Below are 25,019 nucleotides of genomic sequence, written 5' to 3' on the forward strand. Positions count from 1 at the left end.
CACACTTTTATGGGAAGTGAGTACGTAATTTGGGACCCTTACCAATTGTTCAAACTGAATGATTTTTTATCCAGAGGTGACAGACCACTGAACTAGTGTACAGCCGTTTATGGTCTCCTGTGGGGGCAGGCTTGGCTCGGTATGTGCCTGAGATGCAGTAGTTGCAGTTAACCACGTGGGGGCGATATTTCCCTTCAGTGAAGCGGACGCCGTTTCATATAGGTCAAGGAAAAGTTTTGTGTTTTCACAATGCGAGGGGGCGGAGCGGCGGTCTCTTGATTGGTTAGTGAGTTCAGCTCCCAATCGGTGATTGGCTCCCGCGCTCTAATGGGGCTTTGAGCATGCAATGTTGGGTGTCCCCCACCTCCTCTTCCTCCCCCTGCTCCTCGCACCCCTCAGCCCCTACACTCCGTCCTTCCCCGTCGCTGGTTGTCACACATTGTTTACTACGGCTTGAAATGTGACTCACAACACAGGCTATCTGCTGGAGTACCGCTCTGACAACTGAGGGATTCTTTTGACGCGCACCGTGCGTCTTGGTAATTTGGGGAAAGGCTGTGGAGACTACCCTTCTGCCATGACAGTGGATTTGTTTGCGCTTTTATGCGTGCTGGTCATCACATCCTCTGCGATGGAAGGTAAATAAGAAATTGGGATTAAACTTGTTGTAGATCTGAAATGCTTCTTCCCAAGACGCGCTGTGTTGAGGATGCTCGCAGCGGTTTCTGGTGGGCAGCGCTGCGCCTCAGGCATAGGGATACAGGGATGTCATACACGTGGATCGCCGCAGATTGCCGTGGTTATCCCTTTATGTCGGAGCGGCAGGACGGCCGCTCCGCTGGTTTCCAGTGATGTTACTTGTCCATGTGAATAACTATACTTTAAATGTATTTAATCGCATACGTTAGTTTGTTAGTGGCAGTAAATGCGCTTACATCTGTTGTCCTCACTCTGTGCAATTCAGTTTAATAAGCTTTTTATGACATGAATGTTACGAGGAAAATATTTCCAAAGCGTTAAATAATAACGAAAAAAGAAGAACACACTTTAGTCTTACTCTCAAGTCTTTCTATATAGTAGGCTGAGTGCCCTCTATAAATTGTTATATTAGATTTTCATCATCCCATAACAATGAGTTTTGCTCAGTATGAAACGAGGCAATGTTAATGCCTGTCAAACCTCCAAGGATTCCTGTCACGTTTTTTCATTAGATTTAACACATCAAATACTGGTATTACAAGCCCTTGAGCACCATTCTGTGGCATTTTGAATTGCTGGGCAAACTCTTAGATTGTGGATTGCACTGATTGAAAGTCTCCCTTTAACCTGGATTGTATGCAAGCGTACATTTTCAATTTGAATTTTTGAAATCAACCGCTTTATTAAAAAAACATCAACAACAAATGCTCAGCTGCCTCTCCTATTTTCTCACTGTCCCTGTATCTTTTTTTCTTTATCCATCTCCATTTCTGCCTCTCTCTTTCTTTGTCTTTCTGCATCTCTTTCCTCTTTTCCTTTTTACGCACGTTCATCTGGACAAGCGGCAGTGTCACTAGTAGCTAATATCTCCTCAGTTAAACATGTTTTTCATTTCCGCTGTTGGACCCTGGGGACCGAACACTGGGTTTGTAGCCTCAAACACTGGCTGATGGATGGATATCCCGGCAGCATCATTCATATATATATATATATATATATATATATATATATATATATATATATATATATATATATATATATAGTTTCTTCTCTCATTTGATTTTACAGTAGCTCATCCTTTCCAATAGAACATACAGGAACACACCAGCTTCCCATGGCAGTCTCTGTCCCCTCCCAATAGCATAAATAAGTAAATTAGAAGCACACATAAAATGAGTTTTTTCACATGCAGCTTTTCTCTTTAATCATTTACAACTCTGCTCCTGCTGCTCCCAGCTCCGGCTGTGCTCTGTAATTCGGCGGTGGTTTTCTTTTTTGTGCTCATCAGATTTCAACACCACTATGGAAACTTAGGCAAGGCCCAAATTGCTACCTCTGTAAGGGATAAATATTTGAAAGTTAAAATGTTTATCCAGTGTGAAATGACAGCAGAAAGTCAAATCAGAGAGATATGTGAGGGACGAAAGGGAGTGGTATTTCCCTGCTAGGAAATGGGTGTGAGATTTGTCCTCCAAAATATGAGATCAGAAAGTAACAGATGGGCTGGGAGATGGCCCCGAAGTTACCTCGGTAACAAGGATAACAGTGATTTCCTTGTTTTGGTCGCTAATTGAAAATAGGTTGTCCCATGGGCAGGTTAAAATCTTCACTAATCTGAACTGCAATCTGTTGCTTTTTTATTTATTTATTTATTTCTGTGTGTGTGTGTGTGTGTGTGTGTGTGTGTGTGTGTGTGTGTGTGTGTGTGTGTGTGTGTGTGTGTGTGTGTGTGTGTGTGTGTGTGTGTGTGTGTGTGTGTGTGTGTGTGTGTGTGTGTGTGTGTGTGTGTGTGTGTGTGTGTGTGTGTGTGTGTGTGTGTGTGTGTGTGTGTGTGTGTGTGTGTGTGTGTGTGTGTGTGTGTGTGTGTGTGTGTGTGTGTGTGTGTGTGTGTGTGTGTGTGTGTGTGTGTGTGTGTGTGTGTGTGTGTGAAGGAGTAGAGCCATTGACCACATTATTCCTGCCTCTCCGGTCAATTTTAATCTGATTACTTGTCTAAATCAGCCAATAATGTCAGAGTGTGCATGTGTGTGTTTATAACTTTGGAGCAAGGAGCAGATATGGATTCATATTTGTGATGAACAGAAAAACAACCTGACTTTCTGACACTCACAGTAAACACCACACACACCATTGATGAAGGGATACATGGGTGAACAGTTTATTGTATAATTTGGATTATTTAAACTGAGCCACACAGTGCACACAAATGAAAAAAATCCCACACATGAAGGTATACAATCTGCAAACATAAATGCAGTCACTGACAAGTTATTGAAGGGACAGTCAAACCTAAAGCAAAGGGCTAACAGAGAGGAGAGGAAAGACAGGGATTTGCATGCCATTAGAATAAGAACCATGTACGATGCTCTGTTTCACCCTCATTTGTCTTCTCTCTCCATTTCTCCCATCATCCTCTCTCTGCCTACTTTCTTCTTCACCTCCCTTTCCCCCCTTGTTTCTCTATCCCACTCTGTCTTCCATAATTCTCCTCACTAATCTCCCCATTCCTCTCTTGTCTCCCTTTTCTCCTCTTTTGCTCGCTCCCTCTTTGGTGTGCGGATGGTTCCTGCCAACAGCAGCAGTAATTCTCCCCTACTTACAGAGCCATTGCTTATTTCTGTTTGCCCTTAAACCAATTAGACTCAGATAAGCCCGCTCATTTAGCGGCCTGGAACTGGGTGGTTGAGGTAAGAGGAATGGAGAAAGTGGGATGAAACAGCGGTTGAAAGATAGACATGGACCGGGAGAGATAAAGAAGATGAGAGAGACAGATGGAGGGAGGTCAGCTAGTTTTAGAAAAGATACCGTACACGTGTTTTACAAATGAGTAACCTGCAACTGAAAGATGCTGTGGAAGTAAACGAGCTCCACACTGTCTCAGTTATCCGACATTGATAAATGCACTGTATAATTGTGCCATTCTACACTGGGGTAAAACGGCAACAGCATTAAGTATACGTCTGATAAGAGAACATTAGTAGTCTGCTGTAACCAGTCCTTAAGGATGCTGTGTTAAGTACCTGTAATTCTTCATCCTCGGGGGCCAAGTGGATGAAATGGAGCATATTGTAGCTTCCTGAATACACAATAGCTTAAGCATTAGATAATAGTTATGGAGGTCAGAACCATACGCTGTTAATATACATCAATCAGGAGTGTTGGCGTGAGTGTTTCATATGGATTAGTAAGGTCAGAGGACAGAGTGTTGAAGTGCATGTTCCAACCCCCATCCGAGCAAGCGTTTGTCCTGCCGAAGTGCCCTTGAGCAAGGCATTGACTGAGGCGCCGTTTACACGAGGAGAAAACTGCTTGTATCTGCATAGTTTCGCGTGCGTATAGCCCTATTATTTACACGAGGCCGATAGAAACTGACCCCACAAACAATAACGGGTCCCAAGGTGGATAGATTTGCAAACGAAACGCTCTGGGGGGTCAACCGAGTCCGTGTAATCACCTCTATACGAATATTTCCTGAAAAAATAACGATAGCCCCGCCTCTCCCCACCTCTCCTGCTCACTGCTGTAGCAACTATTAAAAATAGCTGTGTTAATTAAACGCACAAGGGGTTCTTGAATGAAATAATATTATAAAAGGCAAACCAGAATTGTTAACGCCCAATATACTCCTTAAACAAAATAAACAGAGTCAGATTTCATGCATTGATCCATTATATTGACAAAGGTGCATCTCACCCGGTGTTTGTAGAGAATATCTCTCTTTCTGAGCCGTCCTCTCCACAGAGACGTGCTTCTTGGTTTCTTTCAGTTAACTTCCCCGTTGCATTTATCCATATGCTGAGGAAATTACTATATCCCGCTGAATACCAGCAATCGCCACACACACTGACTTCCTCCTGTCAGTAGCTACTGCTAGTGCTACTGCTACTGACCATGCTACAGATATTAGTGCAAAAATATACAGCTCCTCTACCACAACCATCAGCAACAAGTGGACATGGAGAATTACATGAACTACATGTTGCTAAATACACCGCGGGCCGGGGCATGAACAGAAGGGTAGCCATGGCAACATTGCGGCGGGGGCTGCTGGGCTGCTCTTCTTCGCTACTTTTGGTGTATTTTGGCGGAAGTTACAGCGCCACTTACAGTCCCGGCATATGTACTACAGCGTTTCCAGCGGCCTCGTTTGAACAGACGCGTTAAATGAAACGAATGCATGTGAACGGAAGACTTTTTTGAATACGCATACTGTGCATAAACGCAAACGGTCCCGTGTGAGCGGGGCCTTAGCTCCAGGGTCTCTGACATCTAACCGACCCACTGCTCTGACCCCAGCGTGGAGAGTTCAGAATCAGCCTCCCGGGATTCATAAATCACTTCACATTATAGTTATTATTTGTTCTAATCTGGCTAGCTGTAAGCTGGAATTGAGTTAAAACTAACTTGTTGTAGCCTTGCCGAGCTAACACAAATAATGCCAGTCCACCATCTTGATCCATATATTGTGGTTTGGCGAGCCTGAAGAGACATTTGCATGAGACAACTGTCAGTTCAAATAGGGTGCACAGTACATGACTCACAGTTCTCTGCTTCCCTTTAGATATTACCATGAAACCTTCATACACCTGATTGGACAAAGGGACCACTCACTAGGCTGTTATTGATGGCTGCTTTGCATTTCTAAACAAGAATTGTGACATTAACAAATGTCACATTTTATCTGAAATATCTACCAAAATCAGCAGTTGAAAAATCAAGCTTCATTTTATATATTTGACACCTTGTTAAACATAGTTTATTCTGAGGGGCAAGTCCCATCGTCATATAAACGCACTGAGTTCTCATGTTGGTCCAACATGTATCGGGTCAGACTGGAATGGTTTGTAATTGCTTCACAGCCTTCAATCTAGCGTTGAAAGCTGAGCTGGTAGTAATATAGACTGGCTTTGCACAGCGAGTGTAGTATTAGAGTTAAGAATTCTCTACTACCCGATGATGTGAGTTGTGTGTGCTGGTGAGCCGACCAGCTGTGCAGGGGAGACATCCTGTGAAAAGAGTCCCGTTGAGTCTCTAATGGATGTGAATGCAAGATTGCTCCTTTCCCCTGCTCTCTCATTTCAAATGGTTAGAAAAGAGAAGAATGACAATATAAGTGCAACATAGGCCCACGGGTTGAGGTAGTAGTACTGTAAAGGCATGAAGGATAGGTGTGTGTGTGAGTGCTCACATGAGTGTACAAGTGTATTTTGGCCACGGGCACTACTGCTGATCTGGGACCACCTGAAGTAGAATTCAATTTTACACTCGTTTTGTACCGGGGTGTGTATATTGTACGTTTGGGTGCCTGTGTCGTCCAAAGTGCTAAAGCCATTATGGCTGGCAGGGGCCGCAGACATAGCCTCATCCCATAATAGAGGCTCTATTTTGTCCACCGTGAAAAGACTACTTGGTGTTAAGGTGTGCTTACGCAGCCTAGTCAGGTATGACGAACTCTATAGTGAAAACCCTTCCTGCAGCACATGTACCTGCAGTGCTGTAAATGTGTTGTACTGCCTTTTATGTGATCATATTGTGCTTGCAATGCAGGCAATGTGGCAACAATCTGTGTTCTGTGCAGGTCCTTTTTCCTGGATACAGTATAGTTCCTATTTTCTCTCTTGGATGATATTATCACTGGCTCCACAATATCTCTGTTTCTCTCTCTCTCTCAGACACACACTCACACATGCACAAATAACACATACACACACACAGAGTCCCCCTTACAGCTCACCTTACCCCAGAGACATCTGAGCCTTAGGATGGCCAGATGGTGGATGCAGGTTGGGGGCTGGTATGCATGTGCACATTTTTGTGTACGTCTCAGTGTGAGAATGGTATCAAGGGAGAGTGTAAAGAGAGAGGAGAGCAGCATGCACTATACTGAATGTTCGTATGTGTGTCCTGTTCTATTCCATTCCAGGGTCTTGTTTTCTTTCTCTCGCTGAGCCGATATTTCATGTTCTTTACTGTGTTGTCCCCCCAGTATCTTCCACACTTTGCTGTTTCCAGAGATTTGCAGACGAGATGCTATCAGCAGTGTAAGGTTCCACCGGTCTTGTTTCGTGCTTCTCCCTTATCGGAGCAGGTGGCTGACTGTGGGACGAGAGCTAAGACCGTATCTGTCCAATCTGTGGGATAAGCAGACCCACAGCATCAGCGACATACGAAACACATTAGAGCGCAGGAGTGAGAGCGGTGACGCTCCTGAGACAGTTCAACCTCAAACTGTGTGAGTCATCTGTTTCCTGGTGAAGCCAGTTCTCTAAAATGGCAAGCGCACAACATGCACATAGACGCACACACCCACCCACAGACATAATTGGCAGGCCTTGATGTGCACTACAAGAGCCCACACTTACAGTAGAGATAGCCCTCCAAGCCACACCTAGTGGGAAAAGGCAATACTAGTAATTGATTGGGGGCAGTGACCCAGCTTTCTCCCCACTCAAGGATGATGGTGTGAAAAATGTGCGTTTTCTCATTCTTTTTCTGTCCCGAAGGCTTTTTTCCCTCCATTATCACCTGTCTCAGAGATTGGGTGACAGTTGTTCAGTCAGCAGGAAAGCGGAGCCTTTTTGATATTTTTTGAGTTGAGAGGCGAGCAGAGAAAGCATTGATTATCCAGTCGTATTTCCCAGTGTTCACGCTCCCTGGCTCCCTGGCTCCCTGGCTCCCTGGGTCCCTGGGGCCTCTAGCTTACAGCCCCATATCCACCGTTTCTCTTCCACCCGTGGCCCCTTTGGCCCCTGTCCACCCCAACCCTCCCTCCCTAAATCAGCTCCGGCCAGTTCAGATCCACAAAGGCATGGTGTTGAATCCACTTCCTGGCAATTTTTTCTTGCCTGCTATATTATTTGTTTTCAATGAATTTGAATTAAATCTAAGAGTTTCAATCCATACCGCCTTCTCTCCTACCTTCTCTCTTGTCTAGGAAAAATTGGTTGTTACATCTGACTTCTCTCCCTCTTCTCCCCCTTCTCCCTCCCTCCCTCACCTGCCTCTCTCCCCTACCCTTTTTGTTGAGAACAGATGCATTTATAAAGCATTATATGGTTTACTACAAGGGCGAAAAAGTGAAATATGAGTCTGTCCCACTGAAGAGGTAATAGACGCAGCATTGTCAGGAACAGGAAGAGGGTTAAGAGACTGTTGGGGTTGTAGGCCCCTAGAACAAAGAGCTTCATTTATGATTGTTATAATGAGATCTGTTTTTGAGTCAGGAACAGAATGATTACATTTGACTTTTGCTTTATGGTTGCAAGCAGGATGGCTGTAAGGGAAAGGCTGAGTAAAGAGTGGGAGGAGGCAGGTAGAGTGGTGCAGTGTTTCTGTGATTGTGAATTTCAATGCGTGGGACACTTTTTTAAAGTATACAATCTAACTGATAAGAATATCAATTTAGCTCGCTGTGCACACCAAACACTACAAACTCTCTGCATAAGTGTGTTTGTACAACAAATCCCTTGCTTCTCAAGTCTTAATGGCCAATATATGAAGTTCCTATATGCAGGAAGAAAAGAAACTCTGTGGTACTTTTTGCATTTTAAGTGAATCAGCAGCCCAGAGGATGCTGCGTCTCCAACGCTCAGAGGAATTAAAGGAAGAACGTTAATAGGGCTGAAATTACGGGTGGTGGTGGAAGCTGCTTCACTTCTGATTAAATAAAAGCTGGCTCCTCCACAGGCTGTTTCTCATAGGGACACACACACACACACACACACACACACACACACACACACACACACACACACACACACACACACACACACACACACACACACACACACACACACACACACACACACACACACACACACACACACACACACCAAGCTTTGATGTGAGGAAAGGAAATGAGTAGAGACGGAGAGCTAAGGGCTCGGGCCTGGGGCCTGTCCCATTATTAATGAGTAAGTGCCAGGGCCTCTCCCAGGTTCAGGACATATGGACATATTTCACCCTTTGCCTGCCCTTCTCCTCACCATAAATGTAATCTCTTATTAAGCATTGGCTTCTTTGCAAGAGAGGAGCAGATAGAGAGAAATTGTGCATGAATATTTGCGTCTGGCCGTGACTGCGTTACCATGAGAAATGAAAATGGTATGGTGGAGAGAAATGAAGTAACGGCGCAGTGCAAAATGGAATGCCAGCTCCTGAGAGGACACTGATGGGCCAATAAGTAGTAGTGGTGTGAGGGCAGTTTTCACCCTGCATAACACTGAATCCTTCTGCCAGGCACATTTCTGCCTGGCCTGTGCCGTCTACTTCTCTAGCTCGATAGGAAGAGAGCTTTTTGGAGGTAATTAACTATTGATTTAAAGCATAGAGGGTAATGGGAGATGAGTGGACAGCATCTTGATCTTCCAGCAGTAGCATGACTGGCTAGAGTACAACTAGGAAACTGACAGGGTGAAGGAAGCATTTTAGCCAAGGTCAAAGGTGTTTTGTTTGGCTTTCATGTTCTTTTCTGTGTATTTTGGCCAAGAAAGTATACCAGGGAAGAGAAAAATAGGAATTGAGTCTTTCTATTCTATAAGATATAAATATTAGATTCTGTTATCTAATATTCAATATCACTGAATATATTCAGAGTTTGCATATTTATTATATTCATGACAAACTGATCCCAGCCCATGTTGGCCTGTTGACCTCATCCCTCCTTCATGAATAGTAATATCAGTAAGGGCCAAAGGCACTTATTCAATGAAATGCAACCTTCAACATCACACCCAAACGTCCTTAGGTGATCAATCTTACCTTATATTATTAGCATGTACTTTAAGCACATGCACAAATAAATCAGGAAGAAGTGTCCTGCTTATGGAGCATTTGGTATTCCTTGTCTCTGTGTCGTACTTCTGCATTTGTATGTGCTAGTCTTTTGAGTAAAGGGCGAGCTAGAGGACAGGGATAAGGACTCATTTGTGCAAGAGAACAGAGGCGAAAAGGGACAAAGACACAGAGGGGGAGAGGAGGATAGGCCTGTATCTGTCTAAGATCTTATTTGTGCTAATGAGGAGGCCGGTGGTTCTGGCTGCTAACCCTTAAGCGCATCTAGCCCTTTAGAGTGTGTATTACCGCGTGTATCTATGAAAGTCCTCGGATGTCTCTTGGGATGGTGATTTGCCTTTTTTTTCCCTCAAAGAAAAAGCTCTAATGAATGATGTAAAGGTTGTTGGCGCAGTGTGTCAGGGTAGTGTGCATTTGTTAATGTGAGCTTGTTTGTAAAGGTTGCTGCTAATTCTACAATAAATGTCTTCAGTCAACTAGTTAGCATAGCAGTCATAAATTCCGAACCTGTTCTTTAATTGGGCTCTGCAAACAGTATACAATTCATGCCACTTTCCAATTGTCCCCTCCTTCCTCATCCCTTATTCCTATGAAGTCTTTCCCCTCCCTGCTTTCTCCCAAGGCTGGGCATTTGAAGAGGCATTCCTTTGATGTAAGCTTCACACACTGTTAGACACTCACTCATCAGATTGACACTGATGTCTGGGCGGAGTCAGCCCATTTCTGAGAGCTTGGTGAATGAGGTGCTGGAGAGTATACTGTACACACATATGGCATGAGCTCAGGTAGTTTTCAATAAAGTGAAGTGGAATGTGGATGTGAACGAACAGATGTGCTCATTCAGATGCACACATTTTCCAGTATGGCCGTGCTGCTGCTGCACTTGGCTGATGATATGTCAGGATGACAAACGTTCCCACTAAGCCGAGCTGAATGTAATTGTGCAGCGGCTCTCCTGGCTGTGTTTTACCACTGTCTCACGTCAGTTTGAGAAGAAATTTAGACAAAATCAAAAGATGCCCTCTGACATAGCGATAAGAGAATATTAACGCATATGCTGGCCTCTTTTATCATCATTTATTCATCTTTATACATACAAGCACATACTTGGAATTCTACGACAGGCTTAGTGAATAATAAATTATTTCCAAAGGCATCATGGACAGAAAGTCTATGATTATCACTTAAACTATGCGTGTGTGTTTTGTTATAAGACTGTCTCAACTTACCTTCTTTCCCAGTCTGGAGGTTTATGTCTTATGTTTGCAAATACTCAATGTAACAGTTCATTTTAACATAAAAGAAAAGCATAAAAGTGAAAAGTGCACCGTCTGTCATCATGATGTCCATGCAAAGGTTGCCCGTCACAAATTGTTGATTATTGATTTAATCAAAACATGGCAGACCCCTTAGCTAAGGCGTGGGTACAGTGTGTAATTAAATGTATATTTAATGATCTCTTTCTGTTCACTATTGCAATTCATTACATCTTTACGTATTCATATTCATGCAGCCTCTCTAGTGGTGTTGCTCTTAACACTTGGGACTGTCACAAATCGTGAACACATTAAGATTTCAATCTGTGGAAGCGATGATTAGAAACCCAAGCTTTAGTTACATGTTATGTGTTCTATTTATACGTTAGAATTCAATGGCCAATTTGCAGATTTCCGTACATTCTAATAAAGACTGATTTCTAACAGGGAGGTATAAGATATCCTTTTTCTGTGTTATCACTTTTATCCCAGAGTAAAGTATGCTTCCCCATGCATCATTTAAGTATTAACATCCCAAGCCTTTTGAGCGATGTATCATGCTCCAGCCTGTGTTAATCTCAATACTGACGCTGTGATACCAATCACAAAGCGTCTATCCCAAAAAAAGCATCTGGCCATGCAGAGTCATGCCGGGATGTGTTGTTGTGTGACAGTCTGGCTTTTGTTCTCCATGCCAAGGCTTTGGTCTCTCCTTTCTCAAACAGCCCTAAACAGGTTTGGGCGATGGAGGAGCGATGTCTCTGTATTTGTATATTTTTAAATATGTGCGTGAGTGTTGTAGGCCGCTGTGGTTTGAGATCTCAAGTGTGTATTTTTTTGTGTGTGAATAAAGGGGCTACATTCAAATCTTAACAGTCCACCTGGTGCCAGCCGTGTTTCGCGTCTACCCATGTTCTTAGTCCAAGAATGTGCTTTTACTTCTCGAACACATAAAAACACCGTCCATTTTCACATGTATGAAGGCTGCTTGATACGTGGACTCATCTAACCCAAAGTGAAACAGAGGGACACAGATGTGTAATGCTTTCTTCATGTGATGGTTATAACTCATGACAAGGTCACTGAGTGAGTCTGTGAGTGTTTCTGTGTGTACCTATGTGCCAGCATGTTTAAAATAAATCACTCAGCTTGCTCTAAAAGGGCTTTCAGGCACCCGGCAATGATTGGCTGAAAGAGGACACCTTCTATCTGCTATTATTGACAGTTGGAAACATAGAGAACGTGGGAAGAGTGACTTGCATTTCCGCACATGTTTTCAATCAATTTGAGACTCAGGTAATGCTTTGAAAATCTACTTTCTTTGATAAACATCATGCAGGCGCATGAGAAAAAAAAAGTTGATTGATGGTCTTCGTGATTCTGAAAAAGCAGAAAGAAAGAAAAGCAAACAAGAAGCCAATCTCTCTGACTTTCTCTCTGCCTGTTGCCCTGGCTTTGAAGATTGATTGTGAATCGCCCAGGATGTATGAGCGCTGCCATCATATCGTGGATCACAGCGTGGGGAGGGAATGACAGATGTCCTAACCGTTTTCTCTTTATTTGGGAAATAGAGAGAGTGTGTCTGATGGATTGGATGCATTTGGTGGATATAAGGATGATTTGTCATTTCGTATGTGTCTCTGAGTTTTTGTAAACATTTACATTTAAACAAAGGGTTTTTCCAATGTGACATTTGTAGCATTTTAGGTAACAACAAACAATATCATTTTAAGTCCATGATTGCGTTTAAGATACAGAAAGTCAAATGTTAATTTTGGATTTGCGTCCACTACCTCCCTAATTATAGATTATTTGAATGAAGAAATAACAAAAAATCAGTCTTATTAAATTATTTTTATTTTTGGATTGACGCAAAGAAATGGGGCTCCTCACTGGGGTTATTGGTATGGGTTTTTTTTTAAGAAGGGGTTAAGTGTGCGTTCAAGGTCGTTTTGAGTGGCATATGTTTTCTATTTAACAGCCCCAAATCTACTGAGGAGTGTAGACATGAAGCATTTGACAGGCCTGCTATGCTATGATTGCTGCGCTCACACTGGATTTGTTATAGGAGAATACACACTCTCACAAACTCACACAGGGTTCTCTGTGTGGCCTGGACAGTTGACTGGGTCATTAGTATGGACAACCATTTCTACACTAACAGCCCCTGATTGCTTTGCCTTTCACATTGTGGTGACATCAGCACATTGCTAATTGTCAGATAATTATCAATAATCACAAGATGGATCAGTGAGAGTTCAATTTAAGGTTTGTCTGCTGCATCATGCCAGTTCTTTTAAGTAATTCGGACTGATCATTTGCCCTCTTTTAGTAGCGCAGGTTAATCAAACTGTTATTTGTGTAAGCAATTTAAGAGATGACGGTCCAAGCTATTTTGGAGGTTAAATACAATTTTTGTCTTGTACCTTTTCCAGAAGAAGTGTAGATGTCTCATGGACTTTTTTTTTAGGACATTCCCTTTGCAATGACTATGGCAATGTTTGCCGCTGCCTTTGTGGGAGATAACAGCCAGGCGCTTGTAATGGGATCCTGTCTGTTGGGAGAAGATGGAGGAAATCGCTGGGAGCTGGAATGCACTTGATTTGCTCGTTTGGGTCAGCAAAGGAAGTGCCGTTTGTGTGGGGGGGCCTTGTGTGTGTGTCAATGCAGCCGTGTTTGTGTGTTGTCCAAAGCTGTGTTTGCTCAGCAATAGAAAAACTGAAATGTGATATGAATATCCTCTCCATTCTTCCATGAAAGTACCTGAAAATACCCCTGAAAGGGCCCCATTTAGGCCTGCTACCAGACAATACAGTACAATGCCCCTGATGACAGACTAAGTGGGGGAGGAAATAACCCTGTAACAGCCAACATAATAGCGGAATATTCTGGAAGTCACAGGAGGGTTTTATGGAAGCACATAGTCTTTTTCTAACATTCATTGGAGCAGTGTTTTTGTGTGTCTGTAGGGTGTGTGTGCATCTGACATGGGGACCCTCTCTGCTGTATTTGCACCAGATTCTGTGTTTTATGAGATGTGTGAATTGGAGCCTTGCCTAGCCCGTCAATCAAATGAAGAGATCATTAGAGGTGTCATACTCAAATCTCTCGTCTCTCTAATCAGCTGTCATACAGTGCTAACATCACCAGGTTCTAAATGTGCCTGTGCCCAGCTGCCAAATACTAGGCCATGAGCGGAAGCTGAATCCACAAAGGAATTGACAACTTGTATATTATATATTTGCCTTGCATATTTGTGTACAGGTGTCTTACCGATCTTAGTGAGAATCACTTTATTGTTCACTCTTCCCATGATCCTCTAGTGGGCAGGAGATGACTCCATCTTGGGGTCCATATGGCCCCATGTTGGAGGCATGCTGCTCTCTAACAGTGGGGGAATGTCAATTAGCACTACATTTTCTGAGGATGGCATGGAACCAGAGACCTGTCACCTCTGCTTCACAGCTCTGTCTTTGAAAACATGCATGTGTATGTGTGTGCATGTTCTTGTGTCTTCGTGTGTCTGTAAATGCATGTGTGTCTGCTTCCATGGAGGGAGGGAGAATCATATCACGGCACCTGCTTCACAGCGGGGAGACGGACTGCTTCACAGAGACAAGGTGTGTGTGTGTGTGTGTCTGTGTGTGTGCGTGTCTGTGTGTGTGCGTGCAAGAGGGGAAGGGCAGGGTGTAGCGATCGCATATTTTGTGCGATCAGAGGCATCTAAATGCATGTGGTTACTTGTAATCAATGTTACTGCAGTTCCCTTTGGGTATGGTAATGTATTCTAAAATGCTAATGTGTTTCCGTGCCAAACCCCTAAGTTGTAGCCAATCATATGAGTGAATGAGCGATCGCGATGGAAATCTGCACTAGGAATGTCATACACTATCTTGGGAAAATAAATTCCTGCGTACAATTATTGGGGAAAAAAGATTGCACGACTGCTGGCATACAGATTCCTTAGGTGGCAGCAAGTGAGTCATGTTTGTTAGAATTATTTGATCACAGTTTAAGAGTCTCTTTGATCTGTGTTGTGAAGGACTGATGTTACACCAAATGGTCGGCAGCTCATTGATACAGACGGGGAATCTGTGTCTCTGATAGGATAGGCTGCAGTCGCCCCAGCTTTGAAATCCTTCATCACAGAACACCTGGATATGACAATTTGAGAACAAAAACAAAATAACCCTTGTTTTTGTAGTTCTGAGTGTTTCTGGATTAGCTTGATTGTAGTTAGGGTGCAGGCCAGGGATAGAGCTGACTGTGTGTGGTCTGGGTTTTATGTTTGGCCTCCACTTGACTTGTTTCTCTTGACTGACCTTGCTTAGACAGATGCACTGTTGATAAGATTTGCAATATGGCAATGGCGCTGACCAAAGGCCCCTGTCTAATCATGAGCAAATAAACACATTTATAATTCTGAGAATAATGTGAAAAAATCTCCAATTTAAAACTGTGGTGCCTGCTAAAAATGTAGGACCATATTACTTACTCAATTCCACCGCTCCTGACAACTGAGATGAAATAACACATTGTGGAGATAAAGTTAATTTGGTACTATATCACAACATTGACATGCCTCAAAAATCGTCTAAATTGATATTGAGGAGTGACTAGGAGTTTAAGATGCCAACTATGAAGCGCATAGTCCTTGCTTTGTGTCTAGCCAGGGATCTTTAATGTATGTGGTTCCTAATTTTTCTTTCCTATCTGTGTCTGATATTTTTCACTGTGGACTGAAAGGAGCACAAAAAGATGCCCCAAAAAACTGCAGTCTTCCACGGACTGCGACAGAGATTTTAATTAGACTCATCTTGCACAGTCTGACATGCAATGAACCTGCAATATTGCTTGTACTGCATAGTGTGAATAAGCTCGCTTGTCTTTCTTTCTGCTATGTTTTTAGTCGTGGGAAACACAAACACTCACTGATGTAATTAACACGCAGTCACATGGCAAAAGGGTCATATAGAATCTGCGTCACACACTGCCTAGATTGATGGGGTCCATCTAGAGTAGACACTGGCCATTTATTTCCTGTTTTATATGTCGGGTTGTTATTCAACGATTCTTCCTCTCTCTGTGTCAATGTCTATCTCCCTGCCTCCACCCATTACAGCGCCAGGTTGTGTAACATGTTGGTTTGTTTTGTACTTGCAGATGATGACTTCTGACAATTGCCCACATTTCTAGAATTAGATTTGTGTAATGAGTGTGAGAATCATGTGCGGACTATATATATTTTTTTGATAAATGTGCCAACTTGTGTGTGTTTGCGTGTGTCGGTGAGTGCACATGCTAATGGCAGCTGACAGGGCCCCCGCTTCTTAAATTAGCCTTGCTGTCTGGCCCCTGGGGAAAGCATGGATGTTTAGATGTAGAAGAAGCTTTAATGCTACAATCCTCCTTCCCTATAGTATCCAACCCCCGTAGTCCCGCTTCTATGCCTCCAAGTCAGAGCGAACTTATCCCACTAACGATAACGACAAAAGGCAATTTGGAACTGGGCCCAGTGCCAGTTTGAATGTTTATTATGGAAAGGCTTTCCCATTTTAGTCTTTGAAGATGGCTTGCAAATACAAAAGTGATGAAAAATGTTCTGCTTCTCCTTCATATTTGCGGATTTACTCGAAGCGTGTTCTGTTGCTTTAAGATATTGGGTTTCTTATGGTATTGAGTTGCGTTGAGCCTACAAAATATTTACATTCAGCATATTCACTGTCTGCACTCTAGTAATTTACGAGGGTATTGTCAGCACTGTATAATCTGCCGTTACTTAAGAGTCACAAAGGTTTCTTTGGGACATCCCATCACTAATGAAGTTCTTTAAGCTAGTGATTTTTTTTTAATGTGAGTCAAATGGGTTTAGCGATGTGGGAATGATCACAATCTGTGTTGTAATCTGGAGGTGATCAACGTGGTACCACAAGTGTATTGTGTGCCTTTTGTGAGTGTGCGACTAGATAGATGAAGGAATGAAAGAGTCCCCATGTGACTTGGGCTTTATTAAAGAGAAGTTAATGAGTTCCCCTGTCTGCCTCTCTCATTTCCCCCCCCCCCCCCCCCCCCTCCCCATTTATTCTCAGCTCCATCTCTTCTCTTTCCCTTCTCTCTAATATCCCTCCCGCTCAGGCTGTTGCTCCAACAGTATATCCATGATCTTACTCAGACGCGCTGCCTTTTACATTGTAAGCATATATTGAAACCAAGCCAGCGTAGCTTTGGGAATAAATATAGCAAACTATTTGGTTACATCCCAATCTCTGTTGACCTTTTTCTCTCTCGTTTGCTGTCTGTCGGCATTTTCTTTCCCTGTCGGCATTATAATCTCGCTTTATCGCTGTCTGCTAGTTGGATTTCCATGGTAATTCAAGCAGATCCATCTGACTAATGCCGATCACAGATGTTCTGCACTGACCCTGGTGTGTGTGTGTGTGTGTGTGTGTGTGTGTGTGTGTGTGTGTGTGTGTGTGTGTGTGTGTGTGTGTGTGTGTGTGTGTGTGTGTGTGTGTGTGTGTGTGTGTGTGTGTGTGTGTGTGTGTGTGTGTGTGTGTGTGTGTGTGTGTGTGTGTGTGTGTGTGTGTGTGTGTGTGTGTGTGTGTGTGTGTGTGTGTGTGTGTGTGTGTGTGTGTGTGTGTGTGTGTGTTAGTTGCATTTATTTCCCCAGTGTTTGATTCTTTTGATCTCTTGAAGATCTTTGATAACAATGTTGCTTTTGATAATGACATTTCTTAAAATCAAATGGCTGTTGTGTTGGCTTCATCAACAATTTCCGCAGTGATTTGGTCTAGTGTTTACCTTGAGGCTCTACAAATCACAAATGCATCATTTACCGGGCTGCATTGTACAATATACTGTTGACTTCACCTCACCATGTGTGTTCTGTCTCCAAGTGCAGGAGGAAACGTCTGTGTCTGGAGGCAGTATAATGTTGAATATGACGGGTGGCACTTCTGTAAAACTTGTAAACTTGAGGACAAGGAAAAGCCTGTGGTCAGAGGAAATGAAAGAAAACTAGACAAAGGGGGGGACCATGCTCTTTCTTAGCTCTCTCCTGGGGCACAGAGATTAGCTACTGACCTGACATGCTAGCAAAGTAGAGCTCACTGCTTTAACATCAATCTGCTTCCCTCACTGCAGAGGCAAAGATATAGCAGCAGCGGGAACTCACAATTCTTTGTCACTGTACACTTTGTACAGTTGCTCCTTTGTCATGGTCACTGGAGAAATCACACACAGCAAGCAGACATGGCAGGAAACACACATGCACATATCACACAGAAATGGGACCAGTTATCTGCTTCCCTCTCAAAAACAACTGTGGTGTGAGAACAGCAGGTATGGATGGGAGCAAATGAATTCTCTGTGTGTCTCACGCTGTTTCTCATGTCTTCCTCCCCATATCCTGCTACATTTATTTCAGCTGCACATGAAGGAACGCAGATCCATCCCTATGTTCTTGCACCACAATGAGATTTTGAACCCAGTATATTCCATGTCAACTGATTCCATCCCCGTCTTTGTACTGGAGGCTTTCCCTCTCACTCCCGCTGACTATAGCCATCTGGGCTTTTGATCCAGTGGAAATACTCTGACAGAACTATTTGAGGGGCCAAAGGAAGAGAGATGACATTGTATTGCAGCAAATCCATAGGAGGGACTTGTGGGGGGTGATACCAGAAGTCTGGGGGAGTCTGTCTTAAAAAGGCAGGGGATACTGTAGCCGCCTGGAAGATCTATGGAGTGTGATGTGAGTGACTTGGAATGTTATTTGTAGAATCCTCATGGATGGGGTGAGCTGACACATCTGTGGCAGTGAGCCAAATCAACTCTGATTTACTCCACCCCACCATCTAGAATGGGGCCTGCACAGTCACCCAGCCATTACAGAAGATGTATTGTGAGGGGTAGCACAGTATCAAAAAACAATCAATCACAGAGATACACACACAAACCCATAATAAAAGATCTATGATGAGCAGGTTAAAGTATCTCTAGTCACAAGTTATGACCGCTCTTGTTTGACATATATAAATTCTCCTCGCACACTGACATGAACTGCCGCCGCCAACAGATATTTAGTTAAGAGGAAGCCATTATTGCAAATAAAACAAGCTTATTGGCTGGGTGCCCGTCTGGCCCAGTTTTGACTGCATGTTAAACATTTATCAAACCTTCAACATGTTTCCCTGCTGTTAGCCATCACAGAGCTGTGGGTCCAGTCTCATATAGCAACACAAATAGAGAATGAAATGGTGAGATGTGGTGTGGGAAGAAAAGAAAGGAGGGTTTTAGTAAATGAGAAACCAAGTGAGCTCCAGAACATTCTGATATAAAATATAGGGGTAGAAAATGGTGGCAGAAGTTAAGATTGATAGGAGAAAAGAACTGGTCACCCATGGAGAAATTGAGGTCAGTGATTTAGCAGAGAGGAGATGAGGCAATGTCGTTCTCATTGAATAGCTATTATATAGGTGGCAGGGTAGATATGGGACTGGTACGGTTGGGAGTGAGGGAGTTTTTCAGCACAGCTTAATAAACCTCTTCTTTCCAAGTGTATTAAATATGGATAACCTTCAGATAGACACAGTTGGGTATGGTTATTTTCTAAAGTTGCATCAACCTGTTCATTAGTAGAGAAGAACTGATGAATCAGCAAAAAATATAACTTGGAACAGAGACTCTTTGAATATGGCTTTGAAAACAGATTGATTTACGTATCCATAAAACTAAGTTAAAATATCCATTTAAACTTGCTTTTCAAGTAAAAAGAGTCATACTCTCATTTGCCTAAAACATTCAAAATGCATTCATCTGTTTGCCCAGCTATGCCAATTGTAAAACTTAATACATTTACCATAGTTGTATGGGTTCAGCAAATGCTACAGCGCTGCCGTTTTTAATAGCACCTCACTAATCCCTTTGCTCATTTAGGAAGCTCTTAAACGGGCACACAGACACATGCGGCCCAACGTACACTTCCTAATTACTGATGAGGTTGACAGAGGAGGCTGCTTGGCCAGGACCATCTGGCTGGGCCTGGCTGTCTGATCTATAGGTCTCTGGTTTGCCAAGCCCACATGTTTTACATTGTCTCGCTGCGAATGGAGTACAAATCAGGTTGGAACCTGCTGCTCGCAGTAAAACAAACGGTATCCATACCTATATCCTATATCATAGGAGTATTTAAGTTTGGACATATGCACAATTTCATTTGCAAATATTCGCACCTAATTCTTTTTTCAATCTTTCCTTTTCGTTCATACTCTTATCCCTCTTTCCACACACACACAAACACTGGAAAATAAATTACCTCTGGCACAGAAGCCCCATTTTAATAAATCTCTCCATTATCTAAAGTGATTGGTGGACACAGCAGCTCATTTCCTGTCTCAGAGTTAAGACCCGAGGACAGGCAAAATTTAACCCCATGTTTGACAGAGAATGACATCAAAATCTGAATTTTTTTCACAACTGTTCCTTTGTAAATACCTGTCTTTCAAAATGGAATTTCTCTTTGATAGCCTGTTTCAATTAAACCAAATCATTTGGCACTTCTGATTCAAGGCCTGTCCTCCTTGCCGACACCTTCAACAATTAGCACAAACGTGGATAGACCAGAGTAGCCTGTCAGCACTGCATTTTGTCTAGAGAGCACCTGCCAGAGAAAATTACAGCTCTAGGTCTCATTTACAGTATTTGGTGGCATGCCGATGCTATACTCTGAACAGATTGCCTGACTATTGTGAACAGACTACATTTCTGGATTCGTGACCCAGAAATGTGCTGTTAAGTCTTGGGTCCCAGCAATATCTTCGCCCAAGATTGAGTGGTTCTGTACGCGAGGAGAATTTAGAGCAGAACTATTTCCTCTTCCTGTTTCTTGATGACATCACAAGTGTCTTGGAAGCACCTGTGTCCCATCTCCATGACAACTGTGCTCGAGGTCTTCGGGTGATGGAACACAAAGAGGGGACAGGCTTGTAGAACTGGGCCTACACATGCATGCACTTGATTTAAAAGAAAAAAAGAAAAAAGGGATATCGAGGCCAAATAAATCACCCAACATGGAGTCTGGGGTGAGAGCCCCTGATGAGATATAGAGCCTACAGAAATAGGCCATCACAGACCCCATTTCTCCTAGCCAGCACCAGAGTTAATGGCTTTCAGATCTCTGGGTGCCTCTCCGACTCTTTCTGTGTTAGCAGGTTTGTCATTGTTATCTCACAGCTGTTATCTTTGCTCTACCAATTCAACCGTCTCCACTGGACGGCCATTGCGAATGGCCGGGTGCTGTGTCCTAATGAATGCTTTGTTATGTTGTAGAGTATTTGTTAACAATAAACCAAGGGCCCATTTATGTCTATCATTCATTTAGAGTGTTGGTTTTAAAATGGTAGGAAGATCTGGCATTGCAGAGGGAAGGAGAGATGGATGGAGGAAGAAAGGGGACGTAAGGATACTGAAGAGTGAAGACAGAAGTAGGAATGAGAGGTCGTGGCTTTTGCAGTTATACTGGCAGAGAGTTAAGTGTGCTCAGTGAGGCACAATAATATGGGCTGAAGTGTGCCTTTCCTTGTGTGTGTTGCTCTTGAATGGTTCGCCACCCATGATTCTCTACGCAGAAGGCTTTGCCTGAATTTGCTTCAAATAAGTGGCTTAACAACTCCGTTTTTCTTTTTCCTAACAAAAAAACTGAGTTCAGCCTAACACACAGAGCCTCTAACTGACCTACAGTATGACTCAATCTACAGTGGCAGTCTGGTAGAACTGTGTTTTTTTTTAACACAGATAGCACAACTCCAGAATATACTCATACTCTGATTTAAAACACTCCACCATCGTTCCTGTCCCCAAAAAGACCAAAATCACCAGCCTCAACGATTACCGCCCAGGAGCACTCACTTCCATCATAATGAAGTGCTTTGAGCGGTTAGTCAAAAACATTCATCACCTCCTCCCTCCCTGACTCTCTGGACCCCCTGCAGTTTGCCTACGGAACAAACAGGTCCACAGATGACGCCATAGCCCTCACCATCCACACTGCCCTCTCACACCTGGACCAGAGGAACACTTATGTGAGAATGCTGTTCATTGACTACAGTTCAGCATTCAATACCATTGTGCCCTCCAATCTGGTCATCAAGCTCAGAGACCTCGGGCTCAACAGCGCCCTCTGTGACTGGATCCTGAACTTCCTGACGGGCAGACCCCAGGCAGTGCGGGTGGGAAACATCACATCCTCCACCCTGATCCTCAACACCGGAGCCCCTCAAGGCTGCGTGCTCAGCCCTCTCCTCTACTCCCTGTTCACACACGACTGCGTGGCCACACACAGCTCCAACACCATCGTGAAGTTTGCTGACGACACGACCGTCATCGGCCAGATCACCGACGGCGACGAGACGGCGTACAGAGAGGAGGTCGAAAACCTGACATCTTGGTGCCAGGATAACAACCTCCATCTCAACGTCAGCAAAACCAAGGAGCTGATTGTGGATTACAGGAAGCAGCAGAGAGAGGGACTCGCCCCCATCGCCATCAATGGGACTACGGTGGAGAGAGTCAGCAGCTTCAGGTTCCTCGGGGTCCACATCACTGAGGACCTGACATGGACTCTTCACACCACCACCAACAGCCACAAACTGTTCTGTCTGCTGCCGTCTGGCAGGCGGTACCGCAGCATCCGGACTAAAACCACCAGATTCAGAGACAGTTTCATCCCACAGGCAATAAGACTGTTAAACACCTGAACTGTTGAAACAACATCCACAACATTCATCTGGCTGCTACTTAGAAATGATTTATCTATTTACCTAATATATCATATTTCAATGACTTGCATATAGACTCTTATTGCACTATTTCACTTTAAAAAAAAAAACGTTTTCTTCTTGTATTTACTATTTACTTGCACTATATTTTTCTGTTTATCTGTGTTTTGTGTTGCACTGTTGGAGAAGCCTGTGACACAATATATTCATCGACATAACTACACTGTAGCTATGTTCGTTTGACAAATAAATAACCTTGAACCTTGAACCTTGATTGACTACTCTGATTTCGAAGTGCTCTTGAGGTTGTGGACATTCACTTAAAATGAATCCTTAAATAAAACAAATAATCAGCCTGAGCTAAATAAACCAATTCAAGCACGGTTCACCAGATAAAGCATGTGTCTTTGTCAAGGTCACTCACAGGTTGTAATCTGAATAAACACACACTTAAGTGGAGGCTCTATTAAATCACAACAGAATATGGGGTTGCCAGGGGCAACACAGACCCTACAGCATCCTGACTGTTTGCCAAGCAGCCAAATATCCAGCACCATTAACCTCATCATTGCAACATAATCAGCCTCGGATGAAGCCGCCACTAAATTGAGGCAGCCTTCAAGGCACAATTAGAAATGTTAATTAAATGTTGCTCCGTCTTGCATTGGCTTGACACATAATGCAAAACCATCATTTGGGGCTGTGCAGTGTGAGCTTTCCCTCTACCCAGTAATTGAGGATCTGTAGCACACAAACTATAGATCATGGATAGGCAACCATCACAGACTGCACCAGATGATTTCACTGAGCTGTGTTATTAGCAGAAATGATCAAGTGCGGTCTGTGGTTGGAATGGAGACATGCATACTCTGTTGCTCTCTATGACATAGCCTAGCCTTGCTGTGGTCACTCTTTCCACAACTTATTTTATTAGATGTATTTACCCTGGATGTTTTTTAAGAGTGCTGGTACCTTGTTTATCTATTTTATATTGCTGTGTGGCTGACACACTGATCACTAAGTGCCCTTTTGGTGTATGGACATTTTCATTTGTGTTTGTTTGTGTCAGGGTCTGCACATTTAAGTGCCTTGAGAGCACCTATCATTCACTATACCACTGAAAGCTTTGAGGTCTCAAAATGTTAGGTGCCTTATTTGGAGTGTTAATACAAACACTAATAGCTAGTGGAAATAGCCCCACTCCATCCCTAGAATAAATGTGTGTTTGTGCACATCTATATTTCATCACCCATGTGAAAATTACTTGAGAGAGGGTCGCCCTCCTCTTGTGCGGTGTTTGCCTCTGCAAGAGATCTGAAAATGAATCCATATCTCAAACCATCTGCAATGAGATGGAATGCATGAGGCTCTAAATGGATTCGACAAATTGGACCATCGAATACCATTTTATTAGATGCTGCGAGTCTTTGCCTGTCGCCCGTGAAATACTGCTTGTTTTGCTGTTCCATGCCAAAAAATCCAAACAAATTCCATGCTCGTGTAAGACTGCAGCTTGAGTGTATGCTGTGTGTGTGTTCTTGGTTAGTCTGGTTTAGCTATGCCAAGAGTTGAAGAAAGCCCAAGTATGACAGACAGGGGAGAGTGCAAACTATTAAAGGCTCACTCCATTTGGAGTATGGCCTTTAACAGACAGGTATTCTCTAAACATGTGTATCCATCCTTAAAAAAAACACTCATGTGTGTCTCTGTATCGAGCATCTCCCCAGAAGAAGCTAATTTAAACAGGATTAGAGGATGTAGTGATGAACTGTTCACAGTAAATTATACCGTGTTGTAAAGCACTGTACCACCCACACACATCCAACACCTACATGGAAGTCCCATAGTGGATAGCATACACACACATTGGACACACACACACACACATAAACATGCAGACATTGCAGACGAGAGTGTGGGTTGGAGAGGGGATATAAAGCCAGAGTGCGGGGAGGTTGTGCTGTGTGAATACTTTCCCAGCTCAAATCCACCCATTCCTGTTGGCATGAAAGACGAGGATTAACAGACGAAAGGTGAACATGGAGAAAAGGCTGGACCGGAAAATAACACGGGGAAAGAGAGAGAGTATTCCGGAACCTCTGCTGGATTCTTCCCGGCTGCCGTGGAGAATGCATAATGAGCAGTCTTTTGTATGAAGTTGAATCCTCTTATTGATCAGAAGATTAGGCGCTGTCCTCTTACCTTCTTTCACTCCCAAAACTTTAAAGATGGTGTCTCTCAGCAGTCTGCTCAGGATTTGGATTGCTCAAGAAATGGTCAAAACGCTGAAATTGTATTCAAGGCACTCAGCATCTAACAGCTGACACATAAACAAGTGAAAAAGCTACCTAAAATATGAAAGCCTTATTTAAATACACATTGTCCTTGCTCTTTATTTGGAGAGTTACCGTTATAACAGAGTCTCTCGTTGCTACCTTTCCAGGATTGTCTTTTATTGAGCGTTACACAAACATAATAAGCCTCATAAGTAAAA

General features: G+C 43.3%; 1 protein-coding gene across 6 annotated transcripts in view; it reads left to right on the forward strand.

Annotated features, from left to right (window-relative positions):
* The first annotated feature begins 362 nt into the window (after window positions 1-362).
* Window positions 363-25,019, forward strand: part of LOC117488543 (ephrin type-B receptor 1-B) — a 147,164-nt gene continuing 122,507 nt past the window's right edge. For 4 of the 6 annotated variants that reach the window (XR_004556537.1, XM_034137523.1, XM_034137525.1 and 1 more), the window contains exon 1: window positions 363-638. Coding sequence is in view for 5 of the 6 variants with exons in the window: in XM_034137523.1 (XP_033993414.1) it covers window positions 578-638 (61 nt within the window). In the remaining variant the exon portion in view is untranslated. The remainder of the gene's footprint in view (window positions 639-25,019) is intronic. The other 2 variants (XM_034137524.1, XM_034137526.1) reach the window with 1 other exon arrangement.

This window comes from Trematomus bernacchii, unplaced genomic scaffold (assembly GCF_902827165.1).
Source record: "Trematomus bernacchii unplaced genomic scaffold, fTreBer1.1, whole genome shotgun sequence".
NCBI classification, from domain to species: domain Eukaryota; kingdom Metazoa; phylum Chordata; class Actinopteri; order Perciformes; family Nototheniidae; genus Trematomus; species Trematomus bernacchii.